The 18,259-nt window shown below is 37.4% G+C and overlaps 1 protein-coding gene, 1 non-coding gene and 1 pseudogene across 3 annotated transcripts; 1 reads left to right on the top strand and 2 right to left on the bottom strand.

The window, feature by feature from the left end:
* The first annotated feature begins 3,660 nt into the window (after positions 1-3,660).
* Positions 3,661-4,551, top strand: LOC147357842 (synaptophysin-like protein 1 pseudogene; annotated as a pseudogene). Its single transcript, XR_015142115.1, has one exon. The product of XR_015142115.1 is annotated as a synaptophysin-like protein 1 pseudogene (transcript).
* A 3,964-nt stretch (positions 4,552-8,515) lies between these two features.
* On the bottom strand, positions 8,516-8,619 carry LOC147357843 (U6 spliceosomal RNA). Its single transcript, XR_015142537.1, has one exon. It is a non-coding gene; the product is annotated as a U6 spliceosomal RNA (small nuclear RNA).
* A 4,897-nt stretch (positions 8,620-13,516) lies between these two features.
* Positions 13,517-14,485, bottom strand: LOC147357844 (olfactory receptor 10A5-like). The gene has a single exon (XM_086340356.1). The coding sequence runs from the start codon at positions 14,483-14,485 to the stop codon at positions 13,517-13,519; it is 969 nt and encodes a 322-aa protein (XP_086196482.1).
* Positions 14,486-18,259: the final 3,774 nt, after the last annotated feature.

Genomic DNA, 18,259 nt, shown 5'->3' on the forward strand with positions numbered 1-18,259 from the left:
AGAGCAGCAGTGATTTTCTCTGAGCTCTCAGCTCTGCTTGCTGCCTGCTCCGCTCACCCACTATGATGGAGGACTTCAAATTCTGAGATTTAAAAAAAAAAAAAAAAAATTCTGAGATTAAGAGGTGGTTTTCCTTTGCACTGAATTTTGGTTTCATGATCTCTCCTCTGACCAGTTACAAAGGGCTTTTGACTGATGTCTATGTTATAGACTGTGTCCCTTTGCCACCCATTCTCCATACAACTACCAAAGTAATTTTTCCAAAATACACACTTGACAGTTTCTTCATACTAAAAACCCTCTTAATTAATCCATCCAGTTCACGAAACAGTGTTCAAACACCCTGGCTTTTGTTATTCTCATCATCATCATCGACATCACCACCACTGTCATCAGCATCTTCATAATGCTTAACTTTTCTATATAGAAATTACTATGTGCTCAGCCTTGGTTTTTAGTGATTTACATATACTCACTCATTTAATTCTCTCAACAAAAATGTGGAATAGGTTTTATGATTATCTTCACTTTACAGAAGACGAAATACAGTTGCAGAGGTGCTAAATAACTTGCCCAATATCACAGAGTTGTCAAGTTACAGAAGCAGGATAAAACCCAAGCATTTTAGCTTCTGGTTCATGCTCTTTCCCAGGTATTGGAAAACTATACAGGCCAAATTCAACCTTCCATGGGTGTTATATAATTCATGAGTTAAGAATGGTTTTTACTTGGCTTTTAAATGGTTAATAAATTAAAAAAATAATATTCCTTGACACATAAAAAGTATATAAAATCCAGGCCATCTGATGCGAAGAACTGACTCAATTGAAAAGACACTGATGCTGGGAAAGATTGAAGACGGGAGGAAAAGGGGACAACAGAGGATGAGATGGTTGGACGGCATCACTGACTCGACGGACATGAGTCTGAGCAAGCTCTGCGAGTTGGTGAAGAACAGGGAAGCTGGGTGTGCTGAAGTCCACGGGGTCGCAAAGGGTCAGACACGACTGAGCGACTGAACTGAATGTATTTACTGTTTTTTCTTTGTTTGCTTGGGCTTTTGGTGTCATATCTAAGAATCCATTTCCAAATCTAAGATCATGAAGATGTACGCTTGTGCTGTATTTTAAGAACTCTGTAGTTTGAATTCTTACAGTTAAGTCATTGATCCATTTTGAGTTAATTTTTGTTTATGATGTGAAGTAAGAATCTCTGTCACCTGAGATTCTGATAGGGATTGTGTTGACTCTGTAGATGAATCTGAAGCACATTGCTATCTCAATGATATTAAGTTTTTTTGATTCATGAACCTTGGATACTTTTACATTCATTTAGATCTTCTTTAATTTCCTTCAACGTTTTACAACTTTCAGAGTATAAGGTTTGTACTTCTGTTACATTTATTCCTATATGTTTTATTCTTTTTTATGTAATTGCAAACAGAAATTCTAAATTTTATTTTTCAGCTTGTTCACTGCAAGTGTATAAAAATACAATTATGTGTATTCATCATGTATCCTGCAAAAAAAAAAGGTATATAAAATCCAAATTCTAGTACCTAGAAGTAAAGTTTTATTGAAATTCAGCCATGCTCATTCATTTACATATCATAGTTACTTCATGCTATAACATCAAAACTGAATGGTTGTTTGAAGTTCATACATTAGTGGTACTTTCATCTTCTGCTTGGGCATTAATAATCATGGGGATGCACAAGAACAAAGTTGTAAGTATATGAAGCGACATATTAACTAAACGTATTGCGGTGATCATTTTGAAATGTGTACATGTATTAAATTATTATGCTGTACCTTAAACTTATAAAATGTTATATGTCAATTATATCTAAATAAAACTGGAAAAAAATTTCCAGGAGCTGGGAGGTAAACATAGGAGGGAAATGGTCACAGCTTAATTGGTCAGTTCTTTTTGTAGCTGTTTTCAAGTTATAAGAGTATGTTCACAGCCCTGTTTGCTGCTAAGAGTGAATTACTCTTGCAAAAAATAAACATTACAAGTTTAAGAGAAAAGCACAGTGATGAGGTTACTGCTTGACATTTTGAGTGCCATGTGTACTTCTGTACTGTAACATTTATTTTGTTACCAGTGCAGACATCTCAAAAATATACAAGCAACTCCTACAGCTCAACTCCAGAAAAATAAATGACCCAATCAAAAAATGGGCCAAAGAACTAAATAGACATTTCTCCAAAGAAGACATACAGATGGCTAACAAACACATGAAAAGATGCTCAACATCACTCATTATCAGAGAAATGCAAATCAAAACCACTATGAGGTACCATTTCAGGCCAGTCAGAATGGCTGCGATCCAAAAGTCTACAAGCAATAAATGCTGGAGAGGGTGTGGAGAAAAGGGAACTCTCTTACACTGTTGGTGGGAATGCAAACTAGTACAGCCACTATGGAGAACAGTGTGGAGATTCCTTAAAAAACTGGAAATAGAACTGCCTTATGATCCAGCAATCCCACTGCTGGGCATACACACTGAGGAAACCAGAAGGGAAAGAGACATGTGTACCCCAGTGTTCATCGCAGCACTGTTTATAATAGCCAGGACATGGAAGCAACCTAGATGCCCATCAGCAGATGAATGGATAAGAAAGCTGTGGTACATATACACAATGGAGTATTACTCAGCCATTAAAAAGAATACATTTGAATCAGTTCTAATGAGATGGATGAAACTGGAACCTATTATACAGAGTGAAGTAAGCCAGAAAGAAAAACACCAATACAGTATACTAACGCATATACATGGAATTTAGAAAGATGGTAACAATAACCCTGTGTACGAGACAGCAAAAGAGACACTGTTGTATAGAACAGTCTTATGGACTCTGTGGGAGAGGGGGAGGGTGGGGAGATTTGGGAGAATGGCATTGAAACATATATAATATCATGTATGAAAGGAGTCGCCAGTCCAGGTTCGATGCACGATACTGGATGCTTGGGGCTGGTGCACTGGGACGACCCAGAGGGAGGGTATGGGGAGGGAGGATGGAGGAGGGTTCAGGATGGGGAACACAGGTATACTTGTGGCAGATTCATTTCGATATTTGGCAAAACTAATACAATATTGTAAAGTTTAAAAATAAAATAAAATTTAAAACTTTTGAAAAAAAAAAAAGAAAAAAGTTATATCAAATGTCACATTTTAAAGAGCAGAGGAGTGTAGAATATTCTGACATCAAATTAGATGGTAAATCATTGTATTTATAATGTAATGATATTCAGGCTTTGCCAAGCATAGACAATACATGTAGACATTACTACACCAAGTACTCACTGGAATATTTCCAACTTACAGAAAGCAACAGCCAGAGAAATTTGAAAACTCAATGGAATATCTTATTATGGCAGAAAGTCTTTACAAAAAAGAAAAAATTAAAGTGGGGCTGCAAGCAAAGCTTCCAAGTGGCTCATTTGTTAGCCAAACAAGGAAAGCCTTTTACCAATGATGAGTTGATAAAATTATGTTTGACTGGAACAACCAAAACAAATGTGTCTAGAGAAAATAAACTTGCTTAAAACAATTATCATTTTGGTGAGAACTGGTCCTTGAGGAATTGAAGACCTCGGGAGCAGTATCAGTACCAGTCAATTAAAAAGTAAAGCGACCCCTTCCTCGTGGCCATGTAGCTCTGTCTGGTCGGTCCCCCTCCTCCTCCGCCTAACACTCTTTCCCTCCTTCCCTCAGAGGATGTCCTCCTTCCAGCTCAACCTCAACCCGCTCAAGGAGCCTCTTGGCTTCATCAAAGTCCTCGAGTGGATTGCTTCTATCTTTGCTTTTGCTACCTGTGGAGGTTTTAAGGGCAAAACAGAAATTCAAGTGTCTTGTACTACAGGTCCTGAGAATAAAACGATTACAGCTGCTTTTGGTTATCCATTCAGGTTGAATGAAGCATCATTTCAGGCACCTCAAGGTGGAAATGTCTGTGGTGTAGATTGGAAAAATTGTGTCCTTATTGGAGATTACTCCTCTTCTGCGCAGTTCTATGTCACTTTTGCAGTCTTTGTCTTCCTGTACTGCATTGCTGCTCTTCTGCTGTATGTTGGTTACACGAACCTGTATCGTGATAGTCGAAAGCTTACCACGACTGACTTTGTAATTACTATTGTTGTGACTTTTTTTGTGGTTGGTGAGCACTTCAGCCTGGGCTAAAGCTCTTACAGACATTAAAGCAGCTACTGGTTCCAGTATTGTCCAGGAACTTAAGACTTGTAATGTTCAAGGAGTGATGTGCCAGTTTGTCTCTGTGACTAGTATGGGATCCCTAAACGTGTCTGTGATCTTTGGCTTTCTGAATATGATACTTTGGGGAGGAAATGCATGGTTTGTGTATAAGGAAACCAGCTTTCACAGTCCATCAAACACTTCTACTTCTCAAGGAGGTATTCCTCCTCCAACTGGAATATAATTGAAGGGAGAAGTACACTGTATGAAATAAATGTCTGTACTATGACCTGTTGCCAACACCTTGAGAAGCATTTTTTGTTTCTAATAAAAGTAATGGCTTTTTCAGTAAATTGGTGGGTTTAAAATTTTGCTGCTTTTTTACATAAAGCTTGTGCCTTTTCTAGGAATTTAAGATGTAAATGTATTCTCACATGTGAATTTGAAAATTCAGGGGCCTATTATGAGATGATACACATTTTTAAATGAACGGTAATTTCTTCACTAAGTTGTTTTCCTTCCAAAGTGTTTACACCTTAAGCCTTAACGTATATCTTCACTCAGAAAAGAGTTTTATTGTCATATCATAATAGGAAGAAAATCTCTTTTGGAATATTACACTACTGTAAGTTTGTACAGATCATATTCCTAAGATGTGTTTTTGTTTAAGAAAGTCTTGATTACATAAATCATATTTAGAAAAAACATTTAGTTAACAGTTCATATCTGAACACTGTTTATATGTTATGAAAAATGCTTAATTACAAATGCTGATGTATGTTTTATTTCTGTTTTTCTAAATGACCTACAGTACTTGGTAGGTGTACTAAAATTGATTGGGGAGTGGGGTTTAGAGACTTCTAATAGATGTATAGTTAATTTGGTAATTCTCTCGCATGAGGTGTAAGCTTCCATATGCTAGTTATTTAATAGATTTGCTACATAAGTAAAACATGGTTCACCTAGATAGTTTGATATGTATGGGCATTACTCCTAGTAATATTTGTTTGTTGTCTTTTGTTGCTTATGCTCCTTCCGTGCAGGCTGAGACCTAATCTCCTGCAAGTACAGTAAAATAATTTACCTATTTTTACAGACCCTATTCATAGGATAAAAAAAATTAAGATTGCCTTTTACTTTTGAAACATTTATATTCAACGAAGTTGCTGTCTTGAGTTTAGTATTGATATTGTGAAAATGAATGCAATTTGGATTTCACATTTCTTAATGTTTGTTCTTATTTCACAAATGGATAATTAAGGAATTATGCGTCATAAAGAAGGAACCTAAGTGAGCTATATTATGGGTGTGCTGTCTTTGCTCACACATTTGGGTAGCTTCTGGAATATAGGACTTATTCACGTTTTGCTTCTTAATCTTTCTGTTGTACAGGGCCAGATCTCCTCTTAGCCACTTGATTGTTTTTATGTGAAGCACATCTTACTATTGCCTTATTTTGGTTGCTTTTGTTCACAAGAATTGTTAATATGAGAATGTGTATCCACCTTAATAAAGAAGTTAAAATAAAAAAAAAAAAGTAAAGCGAGTGATTATGAGTGGTTTTCTGTGGCTTTTGATGAATTTACTGATGTTACTGGGACTGCTCATTTGTTGTTATTTATTCAGAGTTAATAATGAATTTAAACTGATTGAAGAATTAACATTCTCCCCCATTCTTCTTCTTTTATTTTATTTTTAAAAATTATTTGTTTTTTAATTGAAGGATAATTGCTTTACAGAATTTTGTTGTTTTCTTCCAAACCTCAATATGAATCAGCCATAGGTATATATATATCCCATCCCTTTTGAACCTCCCCCCATCTCCCTCCCCATCCCACCCCTCTAGGTTGATATAGAGCCCCTCTTTGAGTTTCCTGAGCCATACAGCAAATTCCCATTGGCTATCTATTTTACATATGGTAATGTAAGTTTACATGTTACTCTTTCCATACATCTCACCCTCTCTTCCCCTCTCCCCATGTCCATGTCTATTCTCTATGTCTGTTTCTCCATTGCTGCCCTGTAAATAAATTCTTCAGTACCATTTTTCTAGATTCCGTATATATATATTAGAATATGAAATTTATCCTTCTCTTTCTGACTTACTTCACTCTGTATAATAGGCTCTAGATTCATCCACTTCATTAGAACTGACTCAAAGGCATTCCTTTTTATGGCTAAATACTATTCCATTGTGTATATGTACCACAACTTTTTTATCCATTCATCTGTCGATGGACATCTAGGTTGCTTCCATGTTATAGCTATTGTAAATAGTGCTGCAATGAACAATGGGATACATGTGTCTTTTTGAATTTTGGTTTCTTCAGGGTATATGCCTAGGAGTGGGAGTGCTGGGTCATATGGTGGTTTTATTCCTAGTTTTTTTAAGGAATCTCCATACTGCCTTCCAAAGTGGCTGTGTCAGCTTACATTTCTACCAACAGTGCAAGAGCATTCCCTTTTCTCCACATCCTCTCCAGCATTTATTGTTTGTAGACTTTTTGATGATGGCCATTCTGACTGGTGTGAGGTCATATCTCATTGTAGTTTTGATTTGCATTTCTCTAATAATGAGCAATGTTGAGCATCTTTTCATGTGTTTCTTAGCCATCTGTATGTCTTCTTTGGAGAAATGTCTGTTTAGGTCTTTTTCCCACTTTTTGATTGGATTGTTTGTTTTTCTGGTATTGAATTGTATGAGGTGCTTGTATATTTTGGAAATCAATAATTTGTCACTTGTTTCATTTGCTATTATTTTATGCCATTCTGAGGATTGTCTTTTCACCTTGCTTATCGTTTCCTTTGCTGTGCAAAAGCTTTTAAGTTTAATCAGATCCCACTTGTATACTTTTGTTTTTATTTCCATTACTCTAGGAGGTGGGTCCTAGAGGATCTTGCTTTGATTTATGTTATCGAGTGTTCTGCCTATGCTTTCCTCTAAGAGTTTTATAGTTTCTGGTCTTACATTTAGGTCTTTAATCCATTTTGAGTTTATCTTTGTGTATTGTGCTAGGAAGTGTTCTAATTTCATTCTTTTACATGTAGCTGTCCAGTTTTCCCAGCACCATTTATTAAAGAGGCTTTCTTTGCCCCATTGTATATTCTTGCCTCCTTTGTCAAAAATAAGGTACCCATAGGCACATGGGTTTATTTTTGGGCTTTATATGTTGTTCCATTGGTCTATATTTCTGTTTTTGTGCCAGTACCATACTCTCTTGATGACTGTAGCTTTGTAGTATAATCTGAAGTCAGGAAGGGTGATTCCTCCAGCTCCATTCTTTTTTCTCAAGACTGCTTTGGCTATTCAGGGTCTTTTGTGTTTCCATATTAATAGTGAAATTTTTTGTTCTAGTTCTGTGGAAAATGCCATTGGTAATTTGATAGAGATCACACTGAATCTGTAGATTGCATTTGGGAGTATAGTCTTTTTCACAATATTGATTCTTCCTACTCAGGAACATGGAATATCTCTCCACGTGTTTATGTCATCTTTGATTTCTTTCATTAGTGTCTTAAAATTTTCTGTGTACAGTTCTTTTGTCTCCTTAGGTAAGTTTATTCCTAGATATTTAATTCTTTTTGTTGCACTGGTGCATGGGATTGATGCCATAATTTCTCTTTCTGAGTTTTCATCATTACTATATAGAAATGCAAGTGATTTCTGTGTATTGATTTTGTATCCTGCAACTTTGCTAAATTCACTGATTAGCTTTAGTAATTTTCTGATACTGTCTTTAGGGTTTTCTATGTACAGTATCATGTCATCTGCAAACAGTGAGAGCTTTACTTCTTCTTTCCTGATCTGGATTCCTTTTACTTCTTTTTCTTTGATTGCTGTAGCTAGAACTTCCAGAACTATGTTGAATAATAGTGGTGAAACTGGACCCCTTGTCTTCTTCCTGATCGTAGGGGGAATGCTTTCAGTTTTTCACCATTGAGAATAATGTTTGCTGTAGGCTTATCATATATGGCCTTTACTATATTGAGGTAGGTTCTTTCTATGCTGATTTTCTGAAGAGTTTTAATCATAAATGGGTGCTAAATTTTGTTAAAGACTTTTTCTGCTTCTATTGAGATAATCATATGGTTTTTATTTTTCAGTTTGTTAATATGGTATATCACATTGATTGATTTGCATTCTTCAATAAGAATCTTTGCATTCTTGGAATAAACCCAACTTGATCATGGTGTATGAGCTTTTTGATGTGCTGCTGAATTCTGTTTGCTAAAATTTTGTTGAGGATTTTTGCATCTATGTTCATCAGTGATATTGGTCTGTAGTTTTCTTTTTTTGTATTGTCTTTGTCTGGTTTTAAAAATATGGAATGCTTCATGAATTTTCATGTCATCCTTGTGCAGTGGCCATGCTAATCTCTGTATCATTCCAATATTATTATATGCGCTGCCGAAGTGAGCACCCATTCTTATTTTTTAAAGTTTTCTTTTACTTTGAATTTGAGTTAATTACTTGCTTAATTAGCTATTCAGTGGTGGCAGTGGTTTAGTCTCTTAGTCATGTCTGACTCTTGTGACCCCATGGACTGTAGCCCACAGGGCATGATACTAAAAAAAAATAGAGAATTGAGATTCAAGGCATCTGAATTTTGTTTAAACATATGTAATAAAATATCTTTGAACCTTGCTTTCCTTAGCTATAAAATGAGGGACTCAGTCAGATAAGGTACTTGCTAAGAGTAAATGAGGTTCGTGACATTGTACAGGAGACAGGGATCAAGACCATTCCCATAGAAAAGAAATGCAAAAAAGCAAAATGGCTGTCTGGGGAGGCCTTACAAATAGCTATGGAAAGAAGAGAAGCGAAAAGCAAAGGAGAAAAGGAAAGATATAAACATCTGAATGCAGAGTTCCAAAGAATAGCCAGAAGAGATAAGAAAGCCTTCTTCAGCAATCAATGCAAAGAAATAGAGGAAAACAACAGAATGGGAAAGACTAGGGATCTCTTCAAGAAAATCAGAGATACCAAAGGAACATTTCATGCAAAGATGAGCTCGATAAAGTACAGAAATGGTATGGACCTAACAGAAGCAGAAGATATTAAGAAGAGATGGCAAGAATACACAAAAGAACTGTACAAAAAAGATCTTCATGACCCAGATAATCATGATGGTGTGATCATGACCTAGAGCCAGACATCCTGGAATGTGAAGTCAAGTGGGCCTTAGAAAGCATCACTACAAACAAAGCTAGTGGAGGTGATGGAATTCCAGTTGAGCTCTTTCAAATCCTGAAAGATGATGCTGTGAAAGTGCTGCACTCAATATGCCAGCAAATTTGGAAAACTCAGCAGTGGCCACAGGACTGGGAAAGGTCAGTTTTCATTCCCATCTCAAAGAAAGGCAATGCCAAAGAATGCTCAAACTACCGCACAATTGCACTCATCTCACACGCTAGTAAGTAATGCTCAAAACTGTCCAAGCCAAGCTTCAGCAATATGTGAACTGTGAACTTTCTGATGTTCAAGCTTTAGAAAAGACAGAGGAACCAGAGATCAAATTGCCAACATCCGCTGGATCATGGAAAAAGCAAGAGAGTTCCAGAAAAACATCTATTTCTGTTTATTGACTATGCCAAAGCCTTTGACTGTGTGGATCACAATAAACTGTGGAAAATTCTGAAAGAGATCGGAATACCAGACCACCTGATCTGCCTCTTGAGAAATTTGTATGCAGGTCAGGAAGCAACAGTTAGAACTGGACATGGAACAACAGACTGGTTCCAAATAGGAAAAGGAGTTCGTCAAGGCTGTATATTGTCACCCTGCTTATTTAACTTATATGCAGAGTACATCATGAGAAACGCTGGACTGGAAGAAACATAAGCTGGAATCAAGATTGCTGGGAGAAATCTCAATAACCTCAGATATGCAGATGACACCACCCTTATGGCAGAAAGTGAAGAGGAACTCAAAAGCCTCTTGATGAAAGTGAGAGAGGAGAGTGAAAAAGTTGGTTTAAAGCTCAACATTCAGAAAACAAAGATCATGGCATCCGGTGCCACCACTTCATGGGAAATAGATGGGGAAACAGTGGAAACAGTGTCAGACTTTATTTTTCTGGGCTCCAAAATCACTGCAGATGGTGACTGCAGCATTGAAATTAAAAGACGCTTCCTCCTTGGAAGGAAAGTTATGACCAACCTAGATAGCATATTCAAAAGCAGAGACATTACTTTGCCAACAAAGGTTCGTCTAGTCAAGGCTATGGTTTTTCCCGTGGTCATGTATGGATGTGAGCGTTGGACTGTGAAGAAGACTCAGCACTGAAGAATTGATGCTTTTGAACAGTGGTGTTGGAGAAGACTCTTGAGAGTCCCTTGGACTGCAAGGAGATCCAACCAGGCCATTCTAAAGGAGATCAGCCCTGGGATTTCTTTGGAAGGAATGATGCTAAAGCTGAAATTCCAGTACTTTGGCCACCTCATGTGAAGAGTTGACTCATTGGAAAAGACTCTGATGCTGGGAGGCATTGGGGGCAGGAGGAGTAGGGGACGACAGAGGATGAGATGGCTGGATGGCATCACTGACTCAATGGATGTGAGTCTGGGTGAACTCCGGGAGTTGGCGATGGACAGGGAGGCCTGGCGTGCTGCAGTTCATGGGGTGGCAAAGAGTCAGACACGACTGAGCGACTGATCTGATCTGATCTGATCTGAAGAGTAAATACCTATATTTGGATCTACAATATGCTTAGTGCTATCATAAATGGTTTATATGTAATATTTACTCTTAAAAACACACCTACAATATAGACACTATTCTTACATGCATCATTTTACAGATGAGGAAAGAGGCATAGAGAATTTGATTTACTTTCCCATGGTCACCCTCCTAGTAAATGACAGAATATGATAAAAGCCCCTTTATGTAAAGTAATATTCCCTTATTTTAGCAATTTGTGGCTTTTCTTTTATAATTTTTATTGTTGAGTAAATTATAAAGTTCTGAAGGCAGTAATTGTGTTTTATGGTCTTTTGTATTTTCACATCAACAAACACAAATTTTTAAAATTGAAAAGCACTAGCCAAAACATAGGGGATTGATTCCCTGGGGATTCAGACAGTAAAGTATCTGCCTGCAATTCAGGAGACCTGGGTTTGATCCCTGGGTTGTGAAGGTCCCATGGACAAGGAAATGGCTATCCACTCCAGTATTCTTGCGTGGAGAATCCCATGGGCAGAGGAGCCTGCCAAGCTACAGTCCATTGGGTTGCAAAGAGTTGGACAAGACTGAACAAATAACACTTTTACTTTTCAGGCAAAACATAACAGTTGTCAATAAGGCCTATACTGGAGTAGATAGGATCCATTATAAGCCTTGAAGAAAAAAGCCTCATGACTGAAATTATGTTTGTGAAAATTTGAAATTACTTCAACAATGCTTACAGACTTGGAAAAAAACTCAGAGAGAAAATTGGAAATTCCAATCATTCTACCTGGGAAAAATAACCTGAGAAGAGTTGGCTGAGGATATTGGGTTATAAAGGAATAGTCATTGGAAGGACTGATACTGAAGCTGAAACTCCAATACTTTAGCCACCTGATGCAAAGAACTGACTCAGGAAAAGACCCTGATGCTAGGAAAGATTGAAGGCTGGAGGAGAAGGGGCCAACAGAGGCTAAGATGGTTGGATGGCATCACTGATTTGGTGGACATGAGTTTGAGTGAGGTCCAGGAGTTGGTGATGGACAGGGAAGCCTGGTGTGCTGCAGTCCATGGGGTCGCAAAGAGTTGGACACAACTGAGTGACTGAACTGAACTGAAAGGCATAGTTGCAGGGATTAGTGATACACTTTTCTCTGTCCATGCTAAATACCAACAAATTTAGGAGCCAATACTGCCTTTGGGCCATGCAAAATGAAGTGAATGAATGAGAAGTATTTTGACCTAAAGGGATTATAGACTTTTTTTTCCTATTAAATGGAGTTTGATTTGTCTTAAACATAATAAATGCCAAGAGAACTTCCTGTCTGCAAGTTAACATTTCAAAGAGTTTTGTACTGCTCCCAAAGTAAGTCACTTTGGTGCAAATTTACAGAGTAAATATGCCATGTGTTTTGCTCTGGAATGTATTCGCCACAGAGATGTCAAATGAGAAAAAAAATAAGTGCATAACAAGTAAGCAGAGGAATTTGATAGGTGTGATGATCAGTTCAGTTCAGTTGCTCAGTCATGTCCGATTCTTTGCAACCCCATGAACGCAGCACGCCAGGCCTCCCTGTCCATCACCAACTCCCAGAGTTGACCCAAACTCACGTCCATCGAATCAGTGATGCCATCCAGCCATCTCATCCTCTGGCGTCCCCTTCTCCTCCTGCCCCAAATCCCTCCCAGCATCAGTCTTTTCCAATGAGTCAACTCTTCACATGAGGTGGCCAAAGTACTGGAATTTCAGTTTTAGCATCATTCCTTCCAAAGAAATCCCAGGGTTGATCTCCTTCAGAATGGACTGGTTAGATCTCCTTGCAGTCCAAGGGACTCTCAAGAGTCTTCTCTAACACCACAGTTCAAAAGCATCAATTCTTCAGTGCTCAGGTTTCTTCACAGTCCAACTCTCACATCCATACATGACCACAGGCTATGGTTTAGCCTTGACTAGATGGACCTTTGTTGGCAAAGTAATGTCTCTGCTTTTGAATATGCTATCTAGGTTGGTCATAACTTTCCATCCAAGGAGTGAGCGTCTTTTAATTTCATGGCTGCAATCACCACCTGCAGTGATTTTGGACCCCCCCAAAATAAACTCTGGCACTGTTTCCACTGTTTCCCCAAATATTTCCCATGAAGTGATGGGACCAGATCCCATGATCTTAGTTTTCTGAATGTTGAGTTTTAAGCCAACTTTTTCACTCTCCTCTTTCACTTTCATCAAGAAGCTTTTTAGTTCCTCTTCACTTTCTGCCATAAGGGTGGTATCATCTGCATATCTGAGGTTATTGATATTTCTCCCAGCAGTCTTGATTCCGGCTTTTGTTTCTTCCAGCCCAGCGTTTCCCATGATGTACTCTGCATATAAGTTAAATAAGCAGGGTGACAATATACAGCCTTGACGTACTCCTTTTCCTATTTGGATCCAGTCTGTTGTTCCATGTCCAGTTCTAACTGTTGCTTCCTGACCTGCATATAGGTTTCTCAAGAGGCAGGTGTGAGATAGGACTAATCTATTTCTATATTGCTTTGTCTTCACTGTGCTTTTCAACAGCCCTTTCAATAGCTAGTTTTTGGCCTAGAGGAGATGTGAATAGATGCAGAGAGGAATCCAAACATGGAACTGATTGTTCCTCGCTTAATAAATTTAGTTATACCTCAAAATGCCTACAGAATGCAGTTCTGACACCCATAGCCTTGTGGAAGGTCCGACCAAGGGCATTCTTCACCTCACTATTTCTCAAGCTGTAGATGATGGGGTTCAACATGGGAGTTACAACCGTGTAGCACAGTGATAGCACTTTTTTGCTCTCAGGAGAATTATTGGACTTAGGCCGAAAGTAGGTGAGGCTTAAAGATACATAGAAGAGGGAGACAACAAGTAGGTGGGATGAGCAGGTAGAGAAGGCTTTATGCTTCCCCTTAGCCGATAGAATCTTCAGGATGGCAGCAGCAATGCGAGTGTAGGAACATAGGATCAGCAAGCAGGGAATCATGACAACCAGAATGGTTCCAATGATGGCATAGATCTCAAACAGCGCTGTGTCTGCACAGATCAGCCTCAGCACAGGAGGGCTGTCACAGAAGAAGTGGTTCACCTTGTTGATGCCACAGAATGGAAAGCTGAAGAGCCACGTGGTCTGCACAGTAGCCATGGGAATGCCTGGAAACCAGGAGACAGCTGCCAGTTTGGCACGTGTCCTTGGGTTCATGATGACTGGGTAGTGCAAGGGACTGCAGATGGCTACATAGCGGTCATAGGCCATGGTGGCCAGGAGGAAGCATTCAGAAACCCCAAAGAAGAAGAAGAAATACATCTGAGTGGCACAGCCAAGAAAGGAGATGGTTGTGTCCTGGGCAATCAGGGTCCCCAGCATCTTGGGCACAATGACTAGGTTGAAGCCAATCTCTAAGAAGGACAAGTTCCTGAGGAAGAAGTACATGGGGCTGTGCAGCATGGGGTCAGCCAAGGTAACCAGAATGATGAGGCTGTTTCCCAGCAGAGTGACCAGGTAGATGAATAGAAATGTCAGGAAAAGTAATGACTGTATTTCAGTAGGTAAGGAAGAGAAACTCATGAGGCTAAACTCATTAACTTTTGTCCAGTTTCCTTCAACCATTGATACAGGAATGAACCCCCAGCTGTGGTCACGGAGAGAGACTCTTGATTGGAAGAGTCAGATTCTAGATTTGTTGTTGGGATTCCTTTTAGTGTCAGGGAAAGAAGCACAATCAGGATCTCAGTTGTAAGAGAAAAGGTCTTGTGTTATCTGAGAATAAAGACACAAGGAAGAAAGACCAGAGCCTGGGTTCTGAAATGGGTGATGTCTCATCTTTCCCGTCTTACTCTTTATGATTCATTTCCCACTTTGTTACTGTGTTTGCTAAAACAATTTGGATCATATCCACACACACTCATTTTCTGATGCACACTTAATACCCTCACAGTGTGGTTAAGTGAGAGGGGTCCTGAGGCAATTAGGTGGAGTCAGATGGAGAAACAGTAGAAAATTTCTATTTATACCTATTATGTCTCCCCCTTCTTTAAAGATTCATGGTGTTTGACTTCTCCACCTATTACTAGAAATAATGCTAACTTTAAAAAAACATTTATTTATTTGTTTCTTCATTTATTTGGTTGTGCTGGGTCTTGTTTTCAGCATGAGGGATGTAGTTCCCTGATCAGGGATCTAACTTGGCTGCCTGCATTGGGAGGGCAGATTCTTAGCCACTGGACCACCAGGGAAGTCCCAGTAATTACTTTTTTTTTTTTTGTATACTTAATTTTATTTTATTTTTAAACTTTACATAATTGTATTAGTTTTGCCAAATATCAAAATGAATGCACCACAGGTATACATGTGTTCCCCATCCTGAACCCTCCTCCCTCCTCCCTCCCCATACCATCCCTCTGGGTCGTCCCAGTGCACTAGTCCCAAGTATCCAGTATCGTGCATCGAACCTGGACCGACATCTCGTTTCATACATGATATTTTACATGTTTCAATGCCATTCTCCCAAATCTTCCCACCCTCTCCCTCTCCCACAGAGTCCATAAGACTGTTCTATACATCAGTGTCTCTTTTGCTGTCTCGTGCACTGGGTTATTGTTACCATCTTTCTAAATTCCATATATATGCGTTAGTATACTGTATTGGTGTTTTTCCTTCTGGTTTACTTCACTCTGGAGCCTATTATACAGAGTGAAGTAAACCAGAAGGAAAAACACCAATACAGTAATTACTTTTTTGTACATATTTAAGGACTGTAATCCTAAAACAACTTGAGAGGGTATATAAATAGAAAAACTCAACTGTTTTATCATGTTTTGTTTTGAGGTGACCCAAAGTAGTAGAAAAAGTGGCAAGGAGATGTAAAGAAAGGATGTAGCAGTTTTAATGCAAGTTTTCCCCCTTTTCAATGTACAAACAGTAGAGTACCTGATGTCATATAATGCTTATTCTTTCTTGTCTAATCAGATTATGAGTGACCCCTTTAGGATATTTCTCCTCAGTCTAGAAAAGTCATAATTGACAATTGATTGTCAGGACCCAGAATATCCACTGGCTTTCAAAATTAAAATCTGAGAGGAGTATTTTAGTATACCTAAGCAGATAGTGAGTGTGTCCAAGAGTTCCAACTACTTCTCTTTCTAGACTGGACAAATCAAAAAAAGAAAAAGAAAGATTCTCACAAAAATTCTGCAAAAATTATGAGGAACATTAGAGTCAATGTGCAAAGAAAAACTGTTTTAAGTAAACAACCTGGTTTATATGAATAAGAGATAGAGCCTTAAATGATATGAAAAAATTCAATGTATATTCTACTTCTTTTGAGGCACTGGTGATATGATGATTGATTGCCTCTTTTAACTTTAGAATCTAATGAAGGAGATATTCAAATAATCAATTATTAAATCACAATGAAGGGCATGATACAGGAAATACATGGTACCTTGGGTGGGATGTATGAGAAATAGGAGTACCTACTGCAGTCTATGAAGGGTTTTCTAGGCAACAGGCAACAGGGGTGAATATGAAGTTTGCTAAAAGACAGGCAAAACATCTAGGGTGCTGTAGGAAATTATGAAGTTTAATCAAGAGTAAATGACTAGGGAAAATATCAAAATAGCTAAGCTAACACTTGAACTGAAAGTATTCTCAGTATACAACAAAATAAACGGAAATATATTCATACCAGTATGTCCTTATCTTTGTGCTATTTTTCTGTTAAATTTGAGGATAGGGAAATTTTTCTTTAACCATTCAGATAGAAAACAAATAAAAATGAAAAAGTAAAATCACAAAAGCCACAACAAAAAGACCTTTTCCGCTACACACAAAAACACAAAACTATCTTACACAAATCAAAAAGCTAAATCTAAATGGATTAAAATTTAAATGTAAGGCCTGAAACTGTAAGAGTAAAATATTGACATCCAGGGAACTGAAGGAAGAAAAGAAGGGGAGTTTCTATTTAAAGGGTATAAAGTTTCAGTTTTGTCAGATGAATTACTTTTAGAAATCTAATGTGCCTATAATTAACAAATTGTATTGTATAACTAAAATGTTTTAAAAAGTTCTCATGTTAAGTGTTCTTGCCACAACAAAAAAATTTCTTAAAAACAAAGACATTGGGAAAAGAAAAAAATCATGCAAAGAATATAATCATACATTTGAAATCAAAATGGCTATAAAACATGGGAAGATGTTCAAAGTTACTAAAAACTAAGTACAAATTAAAAATAAGACTAAACAATTGCAGTACTCAGTTATGTTAAAAGTTAAGGGAAATGATAGGTAAGAAATGACAAATAAATCTCTCAATATAAATTAAAGAAACTTTGAACTAACAATATCTTATCTGCAATTTTAGACTAAGTTTGGGTGAAAATTGTGTTTACCTGAATGTTTTACTCAACCTTATTTATGATAGTGTAGTTGCAAACAAATGAACCAAAAGAACAAAAACAGCAAGTTGGTTAAATAAATTGTTATATCCCTGATATGAATTTCTAAGCTGAAATTTAGAATTATGTTATAAAATAATATTTAATAACATGAAAGCATATAAGTGAATGGAGTAGTTACAAAATAATATGTTTAGTGTGAAGATACTTATTTTAAAATATAAATTACATCTATAAAAGTGTGCTCTGTGTATATGTGCTCAGTTGTGTCTGACTCTTTGCAACCCTTTGGACTATAACCTGCTAGGCTCCTCTGTCCATGTGTTTTTCAAGGCAAGAATACTGGAGTGGATTATCAATTCCTTCTCCAGGGGATCTTTCCAACCAGGAATTGAACCCACATCTGTGTCTCCTGGATTGCAGGCAGGTTCTTTAGCGCCATCAGGGAAGTCGATATCCATAAATAGAAAAACTCAATTGCACTCATTTAAATGTTAAAATATTAATGCAGTGGTTATAACTGTTAACTTTTTTCTTTTTGTTTCATGTATCTATATTATTTATCTTGATGTTGTAATCTTTGTATTTGAATAAACACAAATATTATAATGAAATATTCATGCTACCCAAAACAACACTTAACATTTTAAAATACAATGATAAATTTGAAATTTTATCTGTAGTAACAGATTAAACAAATTATTATTATTCAACAAATTATTGTTATTTAACAAATAATAAAAACTGTCTATTGGTCTGTGGAGGGGTCACAAGAGCATTAATGAAAACTGTTATCAATAAAAGCAAAAATAAATGGGACCTAATAAACATTAAATCCCTTGTAAAACAAAAAAAAACCACCAACAAAACAAAAAAGACAACACATAGAATGGAAGAAAATACCTGCAAATGTTATTAGGACCAACAAGGGGTTAACATCCAAAATACATAAACAGCTTGTACAACTCAATATCAAAAAACCAAA

This window comes from Bos grunniens, chromosome 15 (genome assembly GCF_055505025.1).
Source record: "Bos grunniens cultivar Pamir isolate PY7600 chromosome 15, Bosgru_T2T1.0, whole genome shotgun sequence".
NCBI classification, from domain to species: domain Eukaryota; kingdom Metazoa; phylum Chordata; class Mammalia; order Artiodactyla; family Bovidae; genus Bos; species Bos grunniens.

Coding starts and splice junctions, on each gene's coding strand:
- LOC147357844 (XM_086340356.1), bottom strand. CDS start 14,485: ATGGTTGAAGGAAACTGGACAAAAGTTAATGAGTTTAGCCTCATGAGT.